Source organism: Sminthopsis crassicaudata, chromosome 1, assembly GCF_048593235.1.
Source record: "Sminthopsis crassicaudata isolate SCR6 chromosome 1, ASM4859323v1, whole genome shotgun sequence".
Lineage (NCBI taxonomy): Eukaryota > Metazoa > Chordata > Mammalia > Dasyuromorphia > Dasyuridae > Sminthopsis > Sminthopsis crassicaudata.
In genome coordinates, this window is record NC_133617.1 from 702450778 (window position 1) to 702468074 (window position 17297).

The 17297-nt window shown below is 42.6% G+C and overlaps 2 protein-coding genes across 7 annotated transcripts in view; one reads left to right on the plus strand and one right to left on the minus strand.

Annotated features, from left to right (window-relative positions):
- Nucleotides 1-6893, minus strand: part of IFT122 (intraflagellar transport 122) — a 69694-nt gene extending 62801 nt beyond the window's left edge. For all 5 annotated transcript variants that reach the window (XM_074283862.1, XM_074283861.1, XM_074283860.1 and 2 more), the window contains exon 1: nt 6738-6893. In XM_074283862.1, the coding sequence (XP_074139963.1) occupies nt 6738-6778 (41 nt within the window). In that variant the 5' untranslated portion in view covers nt 6779-6893. The remainder of the gene's footprint in view (nt 1-6737) is intronic.
- Nucleotides 6894-7060: 167 nt separating this feature from the next.
- On the plus strand, nt 7061-16556 carry MBD4 (methyl-CpG binding domain 4, DNA glycosylase). 2 transcript variants are annotated; one of them, XM_074283864.1, is made up of 8 exons: nt 7061-7207; nt 7886-8101; nt 8903-9738; nt 11570-11644; nt 11716-11850; nt 13928-14077; nt 14551-14654; nt 16233-16556. In XM_074283864.1, exons 2-8 carry the CDS (start codon nt 7902-7904, stop codon nt 16308-16310), a joined length of 1578 nt encoding a protein of 525 aa, XP_074139965.1. In that variant the 5' UTR covers nt 7061-7207; nt 7886-7901; the 3' UTR covers nt 16311-16556. The 2 variants fall into 2 exon arrangements, with proteins under 2 accessions (XP_074139965.1, XP_074139966.1); XM_074283865.1 differs by lacking the exon at nt 7061-7207 and adding an exon at nt 7396-7692.
- Nucleotides 16557-17297: the final 741 nt, after the last annotated feature.

Below are 17297 nucleotides of genomic sequence, written 5' to 3' on the forward strand. Positions count from 1 at the left end.
AAATCTTCAACATAAAGAAGATCCAACTCACTTCCAGTTGATCAATGATGGACAGAAATAACTACACCCAGAGAAGGAACACTGGGAAGCGAATGTAAATTGTTAGCACTACTGTCTATCTACCCAGGTTACTTATACCTTTGGAATCTAATACTTAATGTGCAACAAGAAAAAGGTATTTACACACATATATTGTATCTAGGTTATATTGTAACACATGTAAAATGTATGGGATTACCTGCCATCGGGGGGAGGGAGTGGAGGGAGGGAGGGGATAATTTGGAAAAATGAATAAAAGAAAAAAAAAAAAAGAAATTTCCTTTTAGGTCATGCAAACTCATTGCTCCCTCTTTCCCTCTTCAGGCCAGGCCATTAATGAAGATGGCAATGATGTCCATCTGTACCCAGCTAGTGATCCTAATGCATACTGAATGTATGGTCCATAAGGGCAGGACTTGTATTCTATTTGATTTTTGTCTCATTATCCCCACTTCCCACAGTACTGTAAATAAAACAGACACTTAGCTTAGCAGATATTTGCTTAATTTGGTGATTGGTGAATCCTGGCTACTGGAGCTTGTTCTTGGGCTAACCTCTTTTGACCCCAAAATCTCCTCCCGAACAAAAAGCTTGTTCTCTGTTGTTCTGTGCTCGGTCAGGACTGACTAGGTGGGGGGGGGGGGCAACTCTTTTCCTGAGAATTCCCCACTATCCTTCAGTAGAATCTGTGTAGTCCCTCAGGAGGTCACACTATGCTGAGGCATAAGATAGGGCATCAATCAGTCTTTGAAACCACAGGCAAGCTCTGTGACTATCCAACTAACTCAATACCTCTGAATCTCCAGTTTCTATTAGGATGACAAGAATGACATTACCAGTCTCACAGAGTTAAAGGTGAATGAGAATGTAAAACACTTTGTCATGTAGTAATTTAAAAATAATTACGGGGCAGCTAAGTGGCACCAGCCTTGAGTCAGGAGAACCTGAGTTCATATGTGACCTCAAACACTTGATACTTAACAGTTGTGTGATCCTCGACCTCCAATTCCCTCACCAAAAAAAAAAAAAAGATAATTGGAACCATAGTATTATTGCTATTATTATATCAATATACCCACATATAGATACAGTAGCAATCTCTAGAAGAATCATCTCTTTCTACAGGCAATGCTAACATCTATTTTATATAGATGAGGAAAATGAGGTCCTTAGAGTCTTGCAAAATACTTCCTGCCAAGAATTTAGTAGCTGTTTAAAATAGGCCAAGCCATAAATGAAAAAATATATATTTTAATATCTTTGGCCCTGTCCTGCCTTGGGCAGCAGTTCAAGGGCAATTCACAGACAGGACTCATTCCTGCTATTCACTGGCCCTGGAGCTTTGACCCCGTTTCTAACCTGAGCCAGTTCACAGCTCTTAGGAGCTCACTGTTGTGATGCTGACTTGGTGTTGATATATATTTGGCACAGCAAAACTCCTGAGTTCAAAAGATTCACCAGTCTGGGATGACAGGCGTGGATCATCACACCACGGGAAAGTAATATTTCTTTTACTGTCCCTACAAAGATCAAGTAATCTGCTCACTACCATTACTGCAATAATTTCCAAACTTCTGAGAAGGATCATCCTTTCATTTGAAGGGCTCTTCCTCTCCTTCTTCCTAAAAGTGATATATATTTCAGTTTTCAACAAGAAAATAATTATCACATGGATTTTTTTCTTTTTTTTTTGGGGGGGGGGGGAGAGGCTGGGGTTAAGTGACTTGCCCAGGGTCACACAGCTAGGAAGTGTTAAGTGTCTGAGACCAGATTTGAACTCGGGTCCTCCTGAATTCAAGGCTGGTGCTCTATCCACTGCACCACCTAGCTGCCCCTATCACATGGATTTTTTAGGGGGTTGGGAAGGCAGTCTCAGACCAGTTCTGCCTTTCTCATCTAGGTTCAAAGGGTTGCAACTACTACTCATAAGCCTGATCTTTTACTTCACTTCTAACCTGGGATGCTTCTCCCTTCCTTAGGCAGCCTTGGAGCCCCCAGCTCCCAGAGCCTCATCATACTGGTGTGAGTCTTAATGCAAATACTCATTTGGCTTCAACCTTATTGCAGCTCAGAACTGCTGAACTCAAGAAATCTACTTCCTTCAGCATCATCAGTAGCAGAGACTTCTGGAATATACCATCTCATCCAGCTTATTTTGCCAAACTCTTTGGAATAACTAAAAGACATTCTGAATTGCTGCAGCATCAAAAAGAAATACCCGCTCCTTGATTTAGACTCCGTTAGCTAGTAATTGATTTCATTCCCACTTCAGGGACAGCTTGTGAGGCCAGTGCAGAAAAACAATTCAAAATTCTTAAAACACAAGTTTCAGCCTCTATTATTTAAGAACAAATGCTCAACCCTGATTCTCAACTCAGCAAATATTTATTAAGTACCAATCATGTGCGACATTATGCTAGCTGCTAGGAATACAAAGATTTAAAAAAAAAAAAAAAGGCCCTGCTCATGTTATACTTGCAGGGAAATGACACAAACACTTAACACAACGGAGGGTATGATAGAGGAAAAAAAGAAAAGATCCAGATAAAGGGATGGGAAGATCTGAGGTAGGATAAAGTATTTTTAGCTGGGAGAATCTAGGAAACTTCATGAAGAATGTAACTCCCAAGCTAAGAGTTAAGATTTTAATAGATGAGAATGAAATAGTACATTTATGCACAAAAGCAGACAGAATACAAGAGCTGAAGAGCTCTTGAGTAACCCAGTTTGGCTTGACTACAAAGATCATAAAGGAAACTAACATTATTTTGGCAACAGAAAGAATGAGAGAGAGAAGAGCCTGGAGGCAATGAAGTCACTGAGGAGGTTCTCACAATAGTCGTGGCAAGAGGGATGAAGGCCTGACCTAGGATGAAGGAAACACCAGAAACATGGAGCTGGTTTCGAGGCCACTTGGGAATTAAGAGATGTGGGGACTTGAAGGAGAAGGAAGAAAAAGAGAAGAGTCAGAGATTTCAAATCTGAGATTCTCAAGAGGAAGATCAGCATATTAATTCTTCTCAGCAATGAACTCCATGGTAAATTTCCTGTTACCACCAGTAAGAAAATCTTCCTTAGTCACTATTCCTTTTGTGGCCAGGACATAGTCTTATAATTGTTCCCTTTTGCCTAGAAAGACAGTAAAGATTATTGCACAATCATCCACCAGGATGTAATTTTAAGAAGGCTTCCCTGAGATGCTGAAGAAAAATCATCTTTAAAAATAGCTGTGTACTTTTTATGCAGAAATCCCAGGTGTTTGCTATTTTTAAGTGAATACTGACCTGGTCACCCTTGGGGAAAGAGGACTAGATTTGGAATCCAATGTGTGTTAAAGTCCAGGTTCTGCTATTTGCTAATTATGGTACCAGAGCAAGTCACTTGAACTCTACCGATCCTCAATTTCCATGTCTGTAACAAGGTAAAAGAGTCTTGCACAATCTACTTTATGAAGCTATTGTATGCAAGCAAACACAACCAGTCAAGTGTTACTATGTACATGTCAGGAAGTGTACTTAACTCTCAGATCTTCCACCTGGTTTTCATATCCTACCATATTTTGGTTCTGTTAAACTTGACCTATGGAGCATTATTTCCCATGATTTCCTAGCAAAAGTTCTTCAGTGGATTTAAACTCTCCATTTTTGTGACCAGAGCACACATTATGTCAATTGTTGTTTCCACGACTTTGTGCTTTCATTCATCCTGCTCTTTCAACCTGAAATGGCCCTTTCTCTGAGAAGAGGGGCAGGATTTACTAGGTTCCCCTGCCATGGAGGCTAGGTCTAGATCCCCAGCTCTGAGTCCTTTCCCAAGAAAGAGGGAGATATTCCCTGAGCCTGCCTCCCTATCTCTCACAGGAAAATCCTGTTTAAAATCAAATCCCTTTCCCTCTTCAACAATGAGATGAACTAAATCAGTTCCAGTAGAGCAGTAATAAACTGAACCAGCTACACCCAGCAAAAGAACTCTGGGAGATGACTATGAACCACTACGTGGAATTCCCAATCCCTCTATTTTTGTCCACCTGGATTTTGGACTTCCTTCACAGGCTAATTGTACACTGTTTCAAAGTCCGATTCTTTTTGTACAGCAAAATATTTTAATATATTTAACATGTATTGGTCAATCTGCCTTCTGGGGGAGGGGGTGGGGGAAGGAGGGGAAGGGTTAGAAGAGGGGGTTTTGCAATTGTCAATGCTGAAAAATTACCTATGCATATATCTTGTAAATAAAAAGCTATAATGAAATATACATATATTTAAGTAAATAAAAAGATAAAAACTTTAACTCAAATCTTTAAATATTAAATATTTCCTCTCTTTAAAAAAATCAAATCAAATCAAAGCCCTTCTTAACATGCCTCCATCTTTCTAGTCTCCTTACATCACTTTACATCATCTTCTCACAAGACCTTCAATTCCCTGATGTTTCTCAAACATCAGTTCTAGCATTTTCTCTGGTGGTCTTCCATGCTTACAATGCTTTCCCTGCTGACTCCCTCAAGTCCCAGCTAAAATGCCACCTACAGTAAACCTGAAATCATCTAGTCCAATTCCTTCATTCAGAGAGGCAAACTGAGATTCAGAGTGGGCAAGATGACTTGCTGAAGGTAAGAGAGTAAGTTAGGATGTTCTCAATTTTTCAGTGAAAAAAATATAACTACATGACTTATCTGGAATAAGACTGTCACTACAGAAATAAAATGGAAGAGTTTCCTTCAATGAGAGTTTCTCTTTGAGGTGTTTAGAATTGAGAAGGCAAGATGTACACGATTCCAAATACAAAAGAAATAGTTGTGGTTTTGTTTTGTTTGGCTTTTTTAATCACCGCTACACATAAATTCTTGCAGTTGCAGGAGTGACTGGAATTAGGTAGGAATTTTAGCAACTCAACTTTTAGAGAGAAAATGAAAGTCTATTTTAGATAAAAGAAATGGCACATACTAAGGGAACAGTCGGGAGGCAGTATTTTTAGTTGAACCTAAGGGCAGATAGCAGGTATTAAGGAGCAATAGTGGGGGATTCAAAGGTTCCAAATGCCTGAGGTATGAAAGGCAATTGGGAGCCTTGGTAGCTCCACAGATGAGTGATACATATCAACGCACACCTCAACTCCAAAATCATTCCACCCTTGCTTTGTATTTATTTAGTACATAATTTATATTCACTTATCTGTATACAGGCTGTGCCCCTAAAAGTAAGTAAAATCCTCAAGGGAAGATGAAAAAATTTCTATCTTTGTATCCCCTGCACCTAGGAAGGCCTTAACAAATGTTTATTGCATCACATAAACTTAAATTAAAACAATGCCAAAGAGGAAACTAGTTTGGTATAGAGGAAAGAATACAATATTTGGGATCCAAAGATCTGCATATTTACTCTTTGTATCATCACAGAGAAGTCATTTAATTGAGGCTCAGTTTATCTATCTGTAAAGAGAGAGAAGAGATGCTCTCTAAGGTCCCTTAGGGCACCATTTCTATGATTCTGTGACTTGGTTGGTACTCCCTGTATAACTAAGAACAAAGGAACTTCACCTCTGTGACTCTGGTGCTTCTGCTCTGACATGGGGATACACTTACCTAGATAAAAGAATAGACTGGGGGAGATCTATTATTAAAAAAGAAAGTTGCCTGAAGGTGAGAAAGGCGAAGAAACACGTCCAGAGTCACAGGGCTAATTAAGTCAAGTCTCACCGTGCTATGAAATCTACCTACTATGAGAAACAAATAAGGTAATGGATACAATTGAAGAAGCAATACAAATGCGGTTACAATGTAACCTGAGTGAAGAATATGATCCACTATAAGGCACAACACACGGAACACTTTTTAATGTTACTCTTTATTATATTTTTACTACTGGAAAATTCTATTATCCATATAATTAAGGTATTTCCTGTGAAAACTTTGCCTCCCAAACCCTGCAATGGGTATAGAAGGGCCAAGTTGAGAAACTATGCAAAACACTATTCTTGAAACTAACAACAGGGCGCTGAGGCAAGGCCTCCTGGGGAGGGAGCCTCGGAGGAGTCCAGAAAGTGTCTGCGAAGACATCTGGATGGGAAATGCAGCCCTGACCCGGGAATACCAAATTTGGCAGGGACACAGATTGAGGCGATAATACTTAATATTCCGAATGGGAAAGTATTAAGCACTTTATAGGCATTTTTTCAACCGCTTAGTAAACGACTAAGCATGGAATTAAGACCTGGCATGCAGACCCTTCCTGCCTCCGAGCCCAGGGCTCCGTTTTCCCAATCCATCCCAGGGGACCACTCAGTCCTTGGACCCACCGCCTGATATTCTCCTGGGGGAGCGGACACATGCACAGGGGAGTGCAATACAAGGGAGGGAGGAAAGGGGAGGGGGTAAAAGGGGACCCCCAGGAGGAGAGGAAGCGCGAGCCTGACGGTGGCTGGGAGGGGGTCGGGGGAGGCTCCGGGAGTTGCCTGGTGCAGCTCCCCGACTTTACAGATAGGGAGAGTGAAGCTGAGGGAGGGAAGGGCGTGCCAGTCAAGGAGGCAAGGAGGCTGGAGATGCCTCTGACTCGGTCCTCCCTTCCGCCCTCCTCCCTTTCCCCTGTCCCCCTCAGTACCCCGAGGAACCCAAGTGCGGAGCAGCCGAAGTTGCCTCCTCTTAACCGCCTCCCGCTCCTGCGGCTCCCGCCCTCCCTCCGGGCCTCCCCGCGGCTCACCACTGCTCCGCCTTATCTCTCCAGGTCAGGACGGCCCTCATGGCCTCTCCCCTCGGACCCCGGGTCACTCGGTCCCTCCCAAACCGCAGCCACTTTGGCTACCTGGGCTACCCCGGGCAACGCACATGCGCCGTGCGCGCCACGGAATATCCCCGGCAACGCACATGCGCTATGTATTCCTCCCGCTACCAAGGACTACGCAGACATTCCGAGTGCGCCTGCGGGCTAAGGAGCTTGCTGCTCTGCGCATGTGTATAGAACTGTCGGGAGGGGGGGAGCGGAGAAATTGAGAGGAGGAATTTTACGGAACTGCCGGGCGAAGATGGGTTACAAAGAAGCCCCTTCTGAAATCCACCCATCCATACTCCCACATATACACACGCGGGCAGAGACCCAGACACGCGCACGGAGAGCGTTCCCTGTGTGGTGAATGCACTGCGCGTATGAAGGAGGCAGGAGAGACCGCCCAGGTACCAAATGGCACATATGTGGGTCCGGACTAAAAACCGGGGTACTCGCGCTTGCGCAGTAATTGGCGGGAGATGGGAAGCGGACTCCACGAATCATGTGACCGGCTGTTCCGTTTAAGATGGCGCCGCCCAGGCGCCCCGGGAGCAGAGCGATCGCGATTTGAGACAAATTCTCCTACTCCTTAGCTCGGGGCTCCTCAGCTGGAGGCCCAGCCCGGCCCGCCCCCTCCGCCTGAGCGGCTCGGCCCCAATTTCCGCTCGACCCTATTCAGAGCTTCCTCTTTTGCCCCCTTTTCTCCCGCTTCCTCCTCCGCTTTTCAGCCCAGCCAAGGTGACGGACCGATCTCTGGGCGGGCTGGTGGCAGGGCTCGTGTCCCTCTTCGGCCGCCTTCCCCCGCGCGTACTAAGAGCCCGACCCCAGGGGCGCTCGATCCGACCCCCCCTTCCGTCCAGTCCGGTCACCCTGCAATTGTCCAGGTGTCCAGGTACGGGCACTGCCTCCTAACCGACGTCCCGGTCTGAGACTGGGAAAGGACGCGTGTGGGCGGCGGCGTGAGCTCCCGGCGGAGGAGTCTGGGGTCAGGGGTCGCTTGGGCTGGGGCCGCTTGGGTTGGACCCCCGCTGATCTGTGTTCCTGACTGAATGCGCAAGCGCAGTAATTTATCACTTCTCTTTCAGGGAGGAAGGTGAAAAAATGGGAGACGATGAAAGGAAGTTAGTGACAGAAAAAAGAGAAGAAATAACTCCGCAGTTACAGGAACCTAATGCCAGCATCCACTGCGAGGGTGGCGCTCTCATGGAGCGTTCTAAGCCTGTTCCTTGTGGGTGGGAAAGGATGGTCAAGCAAAGATTATCTGGGAAAACGGCTGGAAAATATGATGTTTATTTTATCAGGTAAATAAAGTAGGTAAGATATCTCATAAGTCATTCAGCAAACATTTATTTAGGACCATCTATGTGGGGGCCACTAGGTGGCGCAGTGGATAGAGCACCAGCCTTGAATTCAGGAGGACCCGAGTTCAAATTTGGTCTCAGACACTTAACACTTCCTGGCTGTGTGACCCTGGGCAAGTCACTTAACCCCAGCCTCAGGGGAAAAAAAAAAAAAAAACCAAACACATCTATGTGATGTGCCCAGGCAGGTGATAAAAACAGGAACAGGAATTTTGTAGTCTAATAGAACTTTCTCCTTCCTTCTTTTTTTTGGCGCCTACAATGTAAGGCAAAAGTTAAGACTACATTATTGTGTTATAAAATGCTTTGAGGCAGCTCAGAGGCATTGTGGGACAGAATATAAATCAGGAAGATTCAAGTTCAAATCCTGCCTGAAACACTTAAGTACTAGCATTGTGTCCCTGGAAAAATCACTTAGTCTCTGTCTGCCTCAGTTTCTTCAACTATAGAATGGAGATGATAGCGCCTAGCCACAAGGTTGTTGTGAGGATCAGATGAGATAGGATTTATAAAGCACGTAGCACACACAGTAGGAGCTATATATAAATGCTTATTCCCTTCTCCTCACCTCCAGTAAATGGGAACACTCAGAAATCAAAGTTCAGGCATTTTCAACAAGAAAAGCTCGATGCCTTTTTCAGGTCTTGGAAAGGAAATTCTTGATTAGCTTTCTCAGACTTGTTTCTCTTTTTAACTTGCTCCTATTCATCAGTGAATCAGTTCTCTTATTTCTTTTTCTAGTCCTGAGGGAGTGAAGCTTAGATCCAAAAATTTACTTGCATGTTACCTTCAAAAAAGTGGAGAGACTTCTCTTAAGCCAGAAGATTTTGACTTCCGGGCCCCTCCCAAGAGTGACACTCCTTCAGGACTCCCTCGTGCCAGTAAGGAAGCTCTGCAGTTCCAGGGGGAGCAGAGCTGCCTGGGCCCAAAACAGAAGCTGAGGATGCCTCAGAGGAAAGAGAAAGATGCGCTTCCTCGTCCATGTAGGGTTTCGCAGGGGCAGGACCAGAATAGCGAACTGTCTCGCTTCACTTCCAAGCCAATGCTCCAGAAGGGTGCTGATGTCAGTGACTCCCAGAATCTGAAAACACCCACAGGAAAGGATACAGCTACAAAAGGGAGTCACAGGAAGGAGGCTAAGAAAAGGGCCAGGAAAGGTCACTCGGGCTGCATTCAAAGACAGAAAAGGGCAGCATCTGGTAAAGAAGCTATTTCCATTGCACACGACAAGCACCTTGAGAGACCTCTTTGCTGTTCTGATGACAGAATGAGTAACGTGAATGTAAAAGTGACAGATGAAGAGGAAAAGGGACTGATAAATAAAATATTTGCTTCAGGCTCACATGCCCAGATGCATACTGCACACGGAACTTGTACAGAAAATGCATTAGGTGCCAGTGAAGTTTCAGAATATAAAGAAAAGAGTGGGCGTATTTCTGGAGGATCTGAAAAGACCTTTATAGAAACTGGAGAAAAAAAGGAACATTTGCATGCTGACATTTTAAAATGTAATTCTGAAATAGACAGTAGAAGCTCCCAGGATGAAAAAGATTTGACTTTTGTGCCAACATTTCAAGGTATACTTGTGTTTTTGAGAACTGCTGAAATTTCCTCAGGGGAGTTGTTAAGGTTTACCATTACAGAATTCTGTAGGTCTTGCGTAGACATTGTTTAGAACTAGAATTTAGAGAGAGAAAATTCAAAAACATTCTGTACCATGTACAGGTCTTCATTGAGTCAAATACTATCTTGTGGATTTTTTCTTACTTTTTATAAGTATAATTTCAAAATTCTTGCACATTATAACTGATTGTGACAGGATTTTCATTTTGGCAATCTGAAAAAACACAGCCTCAAACAAATACTGCCTGTATTAATATTAATTTTTTCTCTGGAGAATCTCTAAGCAAGTAACCAACCCTTCCTACCTCCCCCATCCCAGTGACTCCTGGGGATTCCTTACCAGTTGTGCTTTATTCTTTGAGGGTTACAGGTACCACCAGGGAGTTAAACTCTCACTCCTCTCCATCTTCCACATATTTAGCAAACCCCATGGGCTAGGATTTGCATGTGTTATTTCATTCTATACAAACCAGTAAAGAGTAGAAATCATTTTCTTCTCTGACATTCTTTTTACCTCAGAGTATATTATGTTGTTTCCACAAATTATTTGTATATTATAAATCATGCAAAATTTTTTCTTTAACTTCTGCTTATATAAAAACTGCTCTAGATATTCCATTAAATACTTCACAACTATCATCACGAGGGTCATCTCTAATTTGCAGTCTAGTTTTAATATGGAGATCAGAGTTTAACAGTGCTTTTACTATTATGATGCTTCAGTGGAAAATGGATTCTGCACATCATCTCTAAAAAGTGACTCCTTTTAAACAGCTCTGTAATAATTTACATATTCATTGGGATATTAGTGGATACCTCTTTGCCCTCTACAGGCTGTACCCATTGTGGTGTTGGAGGGGACCCAGGTCCTCCACAGCTGTGCCAGTAGTTTAAGCAGAAGCCCCAGCATCTCTCACAAACTGAATCACAGGGCAGGGGGTTTGTAGAACAGATCCAGGAAGGACTCTGGCTTTCTCCAGCTCTGAGATTCTGAGATAGAATTAGAACATGTTACCCATGCTCTGCAAGTGGGAGTGTTACCTACCACTAGGAGCTCAACTCCCCACAAAAGGCTTTGGCTGCAATAGTGGAGGCGGCTTAATGGAAAGATTAGTGGGCTTGAAGTCCATGGTGTCAACCTCACAGCTCTCCCAGGGATGAGTATCAGAATGAGATAATAAAAGTTGCTTCATCTTATTTAAAGTGACCTATAACTGTCAACTCTTACTCATATTAAGTAGAGATTTAGGTAAATGTATGAGGACTATAGACACTTCTCTGGAGAGCTTTGATAGCACTGTAAAAGTGACTAGTTCAATTCCAGGGACTAAGAGGCCTGCCCAGATACTCTGACTGCTAACTCCCTCCCTGGGGGGAGTCAATTCCTTCAGCATTTAAATCTTTCAGAACAATAAGGTTTGTTCAGTCTCCACAGCCATACAGGCTGCTATTCTTGGATGATAGTTAAGTCATCATTAGTGCCTGTAGCTTTGAGCACTTTCCCTCACTTTTTTATTGTTTCTGCTCTTATAATGTTTAATCATGAATTTTCCAAATAACAATACTAAAAGCTAGGGTTTATAGAGTGCTTTGCAATAATTTTTACAGATGTTATCTCATTTGATCGTCACAACTCTTTCTGAGAGATGGCATTATTATTGTCCCCATTTAACAGTTGAGGAAACTGAGGCAAATAGAAGTTAAGACCAAGATCACATGGTTAAGTGTCTGAGCTCTTCCTGACTCCAGTTCCTCCACTCTATCCAGTGCTAATTCTCTTTCCAGAAAACATCATCCAGCGACCACAAGTGGAGAGAAGGAAAACCAGCCAGTATTTCTCCAACAAATATAACCAAGAAGGTATGGAAATATAGCAGTTGGATTCTAAAGCCACTTTGAGTATCTAACATTGACATGATGTATTTGTTTAGCCCTTAGTCCACCTCGACGGAAACTGTTTAAAAAGTGGACTCCCCCTCGATCCCCTTTTAATCTTGTCCAGGAAACACTCTTTCACGACCCATGGAAGCTCCTCATTGCTACTATATTTCTCAATAGGACTTCAGGTAAGTGAGACTAATGTTGAAACTATATTTTGCTGGTTTCTAGGCTTGGCTTAGTCCACCAACCAAATGTCATCTTGGGCAAGCAAATTGTCTCTCTGAGCCTCAGTTTCCTGATGCTTAAGAATGAGGGGTTTGAACCAGAAGGTATCCAAGGTCCCTCTTTCCATCTTTCAAATTGTGGGTGAAAATACCTTATTCCTTTTTTCACCAAATTACCTTCCTACTTCTGTAGAGAACCTACTAGGTTTTAGTCATTGATGGAATTGTAACAGTCTGACATCATCCATTCAAACAGTTTCTTCATATTTTTCTTCTCAGCTTGTATCCCCAACTCTGTCATCTGTTGCTTTGCTTTATAGAGTCAAGGCTCTTCAAGTTTCACATTTCCAAAACATTCTTTTCTATTGCTTATTCTTCAATCTTTCATTTTTTCTTTCTCTCAGCCATTCTTTTTAGGAAAGCTTCAGTGAGATCTTCTGTGATCTTTCCTATAGCGTCACTTCTGATGTTCTTCATCTTGAATTCCACGGACAATCTTATTTCCAGTCATCTGACCTGCCACTGCATCCTGAATTTGCCCTTCCACCCCTTGTGCTTCTCCCCAGTCAGAATCCAAGCTCCTGAAAGAACAGGACTGGGTCAGCATCTTTTTCCTTTGTATCTGCAGTGCTTAGTAATAAGAAAGCTTAGTAAGACACACTTTAAAAAGTCTGACGTTATATACAATGTACTGCAGAGAAGCCGGAGCATGCTTTCTCCTCTTTCTCCCTTGGGAGCAAGCTTAGTCATTACGGTTTTACTGTGTTCAGTTTCAGATTATTTGTTTCCACAAAAATAGTTGTAGTCATTGTATATATTGTTTTCTTCATTCTACACTTTGCATCCATTGATACTTTGTGCCATGCTTCTTGACAATCATCAGATGCCAGTAATATTCTACTGCATTCAGGTTCCACAGCTTGTGGAGCCATTCCCCAGTCAATAGGCATTTATTTACTTTCAGTTCTTCAGTATAACAGAAAATTTTGCTACAAATGTCCTCCTTCTTTCATTGGCCTCCCAGGGTAATCTCTAGTCAGAGGATTTACTGGGATTCTTGACTCTGGACTTCTCACAGTATGTCTGTTAGTTAGAGGTACAGTGATGTCAGTCTTGCTCTGGTTTTCTAGAGACACCTCATTTTCTTTCATTTATTATTTTAAACTCTGTTAATTTATCCCAAAATTTATGGGATACAGCCAAAAATGTTCTCTGGGGATATTTTATATCTTTAGATGCTTACTTGAATAAAATAAAGAAAAAAAATCAATGAGTTGGGCTTGCAACTAAAAAAGCTAGAAAAAGAACAAATTAAGAACCTCTAATTAAATACCAAATTAGAAATTCTGAAAATAAAAGGGGAGATTAATAAAATTGAAAACAAGAAAACTGTTGAACTAATAAACAGTTTCTGTCCTTTTCCCTCCTTTTTAAAATTTTTATCTCTAATTTTATTTGCTGCATTTGTTATTCTTTTTGTGATCAAGGGAACAGATCTGATTTGTGGTCACTCACTTGATAGGTCTGCTGCAAGTCCCACATCTCACTTGTGCATTTTTCTTTCCAAAAATTTCCCAATATTATTTGGCATTTCCACTTTGTTTTGTTTTATTTGGAGGAAGGGGTGGTTAGCTATGATTTTACTATTTTGTTACTTGAATGGTAAAGGTATAATAAATGTTTCCTTCAACATCACATAGAGCTCCTGATTAATCATTTCTATATATTTCAAGTTGTCAGTAAGTATTGGTTTTCTAGTATAGGTATTTTTTGTTTTCAGAAATGACTGGTAGAAGCAGCCTCCCCTAGCCTGACTTAGCAGAGAGAGCTAATTTTGGCCAGATCACCCAGGTATCATCAGTAAAAAACCTGCCAAGGAGCAAAAAGGTTCAACCTCAGAAAACCTTTTTTTCCAACTCTTAAACTAAATCTCTTTGAACTTCATCTCTGCATGAGAAATGAACAGATAGAAAAGTTAAATGAGCAAGATACCCCCCTTCTTGAGTGACAATATACACCAGCTACCGTTTCTCTCTAGGCAAGATGGCAATACCTGTGCTCTGGGAGTTTCTGGAGAAGTACCCTTCGGCCGAGGTGGCGAGAGCTGCAGACTGGAAGGAAGTATCAGAGCTGCTCAAGCCTCTTGGGCTCTATGATCTCAGAGCTAAAACCATCATCAAATTCTCAGGTACTTTCTTATAGATAAACATGAAATTATCCAATCTTTAGAGAAAGCCAGAAGGGTAGCACTTGTTACACTTGTCAAAGGGACACAGTCATCTAGCGCAGGCCGGCTCTCTCCTGAGCCTCAGTTTAACCCCCCTAGGTCAAGCATCTTAGGGCCTGCCCTCTAGGGAACTTGCCTCTTGACACTGCTTTGCCCTCCTCCAACTGCCTGTCAAAGTTCAGAGCCTTACTAAGTGCTCACTGACCACCTGTTTGAGCTAGGGTCTGGCGCCATGTGCACTGTGCCGCCCGCAATCCCATGAAATACCAGAAGGGTGTTATAGAAACCAAGGGAGAGCCTGACCTCTTCTCAAGAAGTGACTGGGGGCAGTGAGTGAGTGGAGGAGTGCTGGGGTTTTGGGGGAGGACTTCCTGGCCTCCTGCACTCCATCTGGGGCTAGTGAAACCTGCTCATCTCCTGAGTCTTTCCTCTAGATGAATATCTGACCAAGCAGTGGAAGTACCCGATTGAGCTGCACGGGATTGGAAAATATGGCAATGATTCCTACAGAATTTTTTGTGTCAACGAGTGGAAGCAGGTGAGGAACCTCCATAGCCACAGCCTCAGGGAGCGCCACTTGCTTCAGCCAAAGGTTGCATGGGCACCATGATCCTGTTGGGGGCTTCAGAGGAGGGGCTCTCTGCCATCCCTGGGCGGCATCCAAGCTCCATCCTGTCCGTGTCATTACGCCTCCTGAGCTGGGCTTAAAAGGCCATGTGGTCCTGAAGATGGGCGGGAAGCAGGGAGAGCCCAGCAGGGCCTGGCTGGGTGGTCTCCCTCTCTTACTGCCTCTGCTTCTTCACCAACAAGCATGTGTCATCCTCATCAGGAACGCTGTCCCATTGTGAGCCAAGAGCCTGCCTGGAGGTAGCACTCCCTCCCAAAATGAACCTGCTCTGCTTTGGCACTCCCAGCAGCAGCAGGCCGGGAGGGTCTCCCCTCCCGAGGAGGCCTGTTTTTATTATGAGAGTCCCATAGAATCTATCCAGTTCCTCCTCTACACAACAGCCCTTTGATTATTTAAGGGGTGGTATTTTCTCTTGTCTAAATTATTTTGCCTTCAAATAAAATCTCCCTGGGTCCCTCTGTTTCCTGATATAATACAGTTTTAAGTCCCTTCACTGTCCTAGTTCCCCTCCTCAGGACATTTGTCATCATTGCTCATGTAATAGAGCACAACACTCCAGATGTGATAGTTCTAGCCAGCAGAGAGCACCCTGCACTTCAGGTAATGCAGCCTAACGTGGCATCCATTTCTCATTTTGAGGGGAACCAAAGTATGATGTCTCGGTCGACAAACCCCCTAAGGCTTTGTCTTGTGAACTGCCATAATATCCCCAACATCCTCTACTAAAATGAAGAAGTCCCTGCCAAGGCCTTTTACTGCTATTAAATGGGCTAACCCAAAAATCCTAATGCCATTGTAAGCTTTAATAGATTAGCATTTGTTAGATTTCGGCTTTATCTCTCACCTTGGGGATCCTTTTGGATTATTGTCATTGCATGTATAAATTTTACTTTCCAGGTGACTCTCACCTGTAAATATAATTAGCTCCATTGTTGTTGAAAGGCAAACTCAGTAGAAGTCCCCCTCTGGATTGAGAAGGTTTCTTTAGTTTGGTTGTTTGTATAGCTATAGACCCACCTAAGGGCCTGTAATCCAGTTCACATCCTCCTTTTTTGTCTACAAAATAGTAAGGTCTTAGTAAATGGCTCCTTTTTACACTTGCCTCAGCCCTGAGACTGTCCAACTTCCCCTTGTCCCCCAGTAGTAGTGTAGTGTTTACCCTCATTTTGCAGATAAAGAAAAAGGCTCAGGAGGGTTTAAATGGCTTTTCTGTAATCAATTAGATAGTAAGCAGTAGAGCAGGATTTGAACCCAGGCTCCAACTCTTATCTAGCACTGTTGTCACTCTTACATTGCCTGTTCCGAGTTATTATCCCTATTGGATAAGCTTCCATTGTGCAACTACAAGTGGACCGTGGGCAAGACACCAATGACTGATTGGAATGATTCTGCTTAAAACGCAGGTTTTAAGACTGCTTTCAATAGAAATGAACAGCTTAGATTTGTTTCTCCTTCTGCTTATCTTTTTTCTCATTTGTTTTCTTCCAGGTCCATCCTGAAGACCACAAGTTAAATAAATATCATGATTGGCTCTGGGAAAATCATGAAAAACTAAGTCTTAGTTGAAAAGACTCAACTTTTTAAAGTAGATTTCTGACTGCATCATTATCAGGCCTCGATTTTTGAGGAACATGGAGTCATCACAAGTGCTCAGCATGCTCTCAGCCTATACAGATCTAAATCATTGACAACATGGATGGGACTGGACTACACAAATTGTATTAAATAGTACCTGTGCTCTTCATGGCATTCATAACCAAATGTGCTGGAAAAATGCTTTGATACTTTTTTAAATAAAGTGATCAAATTCAACTTGTTTGTAAGGAATTTTTTTTCTCAAGAAGTAATGCCAGGCCTAATTTTACATAGTAAATAAGTTGCATAAGATCTAGACCTGGAAAGGGATCCCAATATTTACATGCCTCCTGGTTGTGTGATTTCAGAGCTAAAAGCTTCCTATGTTTAAAAAAAAAAAAAAAAAAAAAAAAGGAAAGAAAGATAATCAGAAAACTTTCTATAAGCTGACTAAGACCAGAATTCTAGCACAATAGAACCTTGATTCCTGTTGTAATTCAAATATCTTGGAAATAGGGAACAATATATGTCTTTCCGCTTTTTATATGTATATGTGTATTTATATAATTTAGTGTGAATTACTTTGAAATAGATCCTGAGAGGTATAGTAAAACTACACCCAGTAAACAGACATTTATTGGGAACTAATAAGGGAGATAAGGAATGCTGAGACCTTTGGTGGAAAATCTGCAGTCTTGGGGAGTGAGTCATACCCCAAAATCCTTATTCTTATGTTCTGTTATATCACCACAGTGGCTATTCTCTCTCAAATAAGTCTCCTACCCTGCCTGGTGTTTTTTTAAGATGTTCTGTTGCACCCTGAGTCTTCTCAGATCAGAAAAGGTCAGGGAGAGGCAGGAACTTTAATCCTGTGGGAACCTAGAGACCTGAAATGGGAAAAGTTACGGCCAAATGCTGACAAAAAGGTCCCCCAACAATGGGGCCATTAATCCAAACATAAGCTCTCTGAGTTGCATA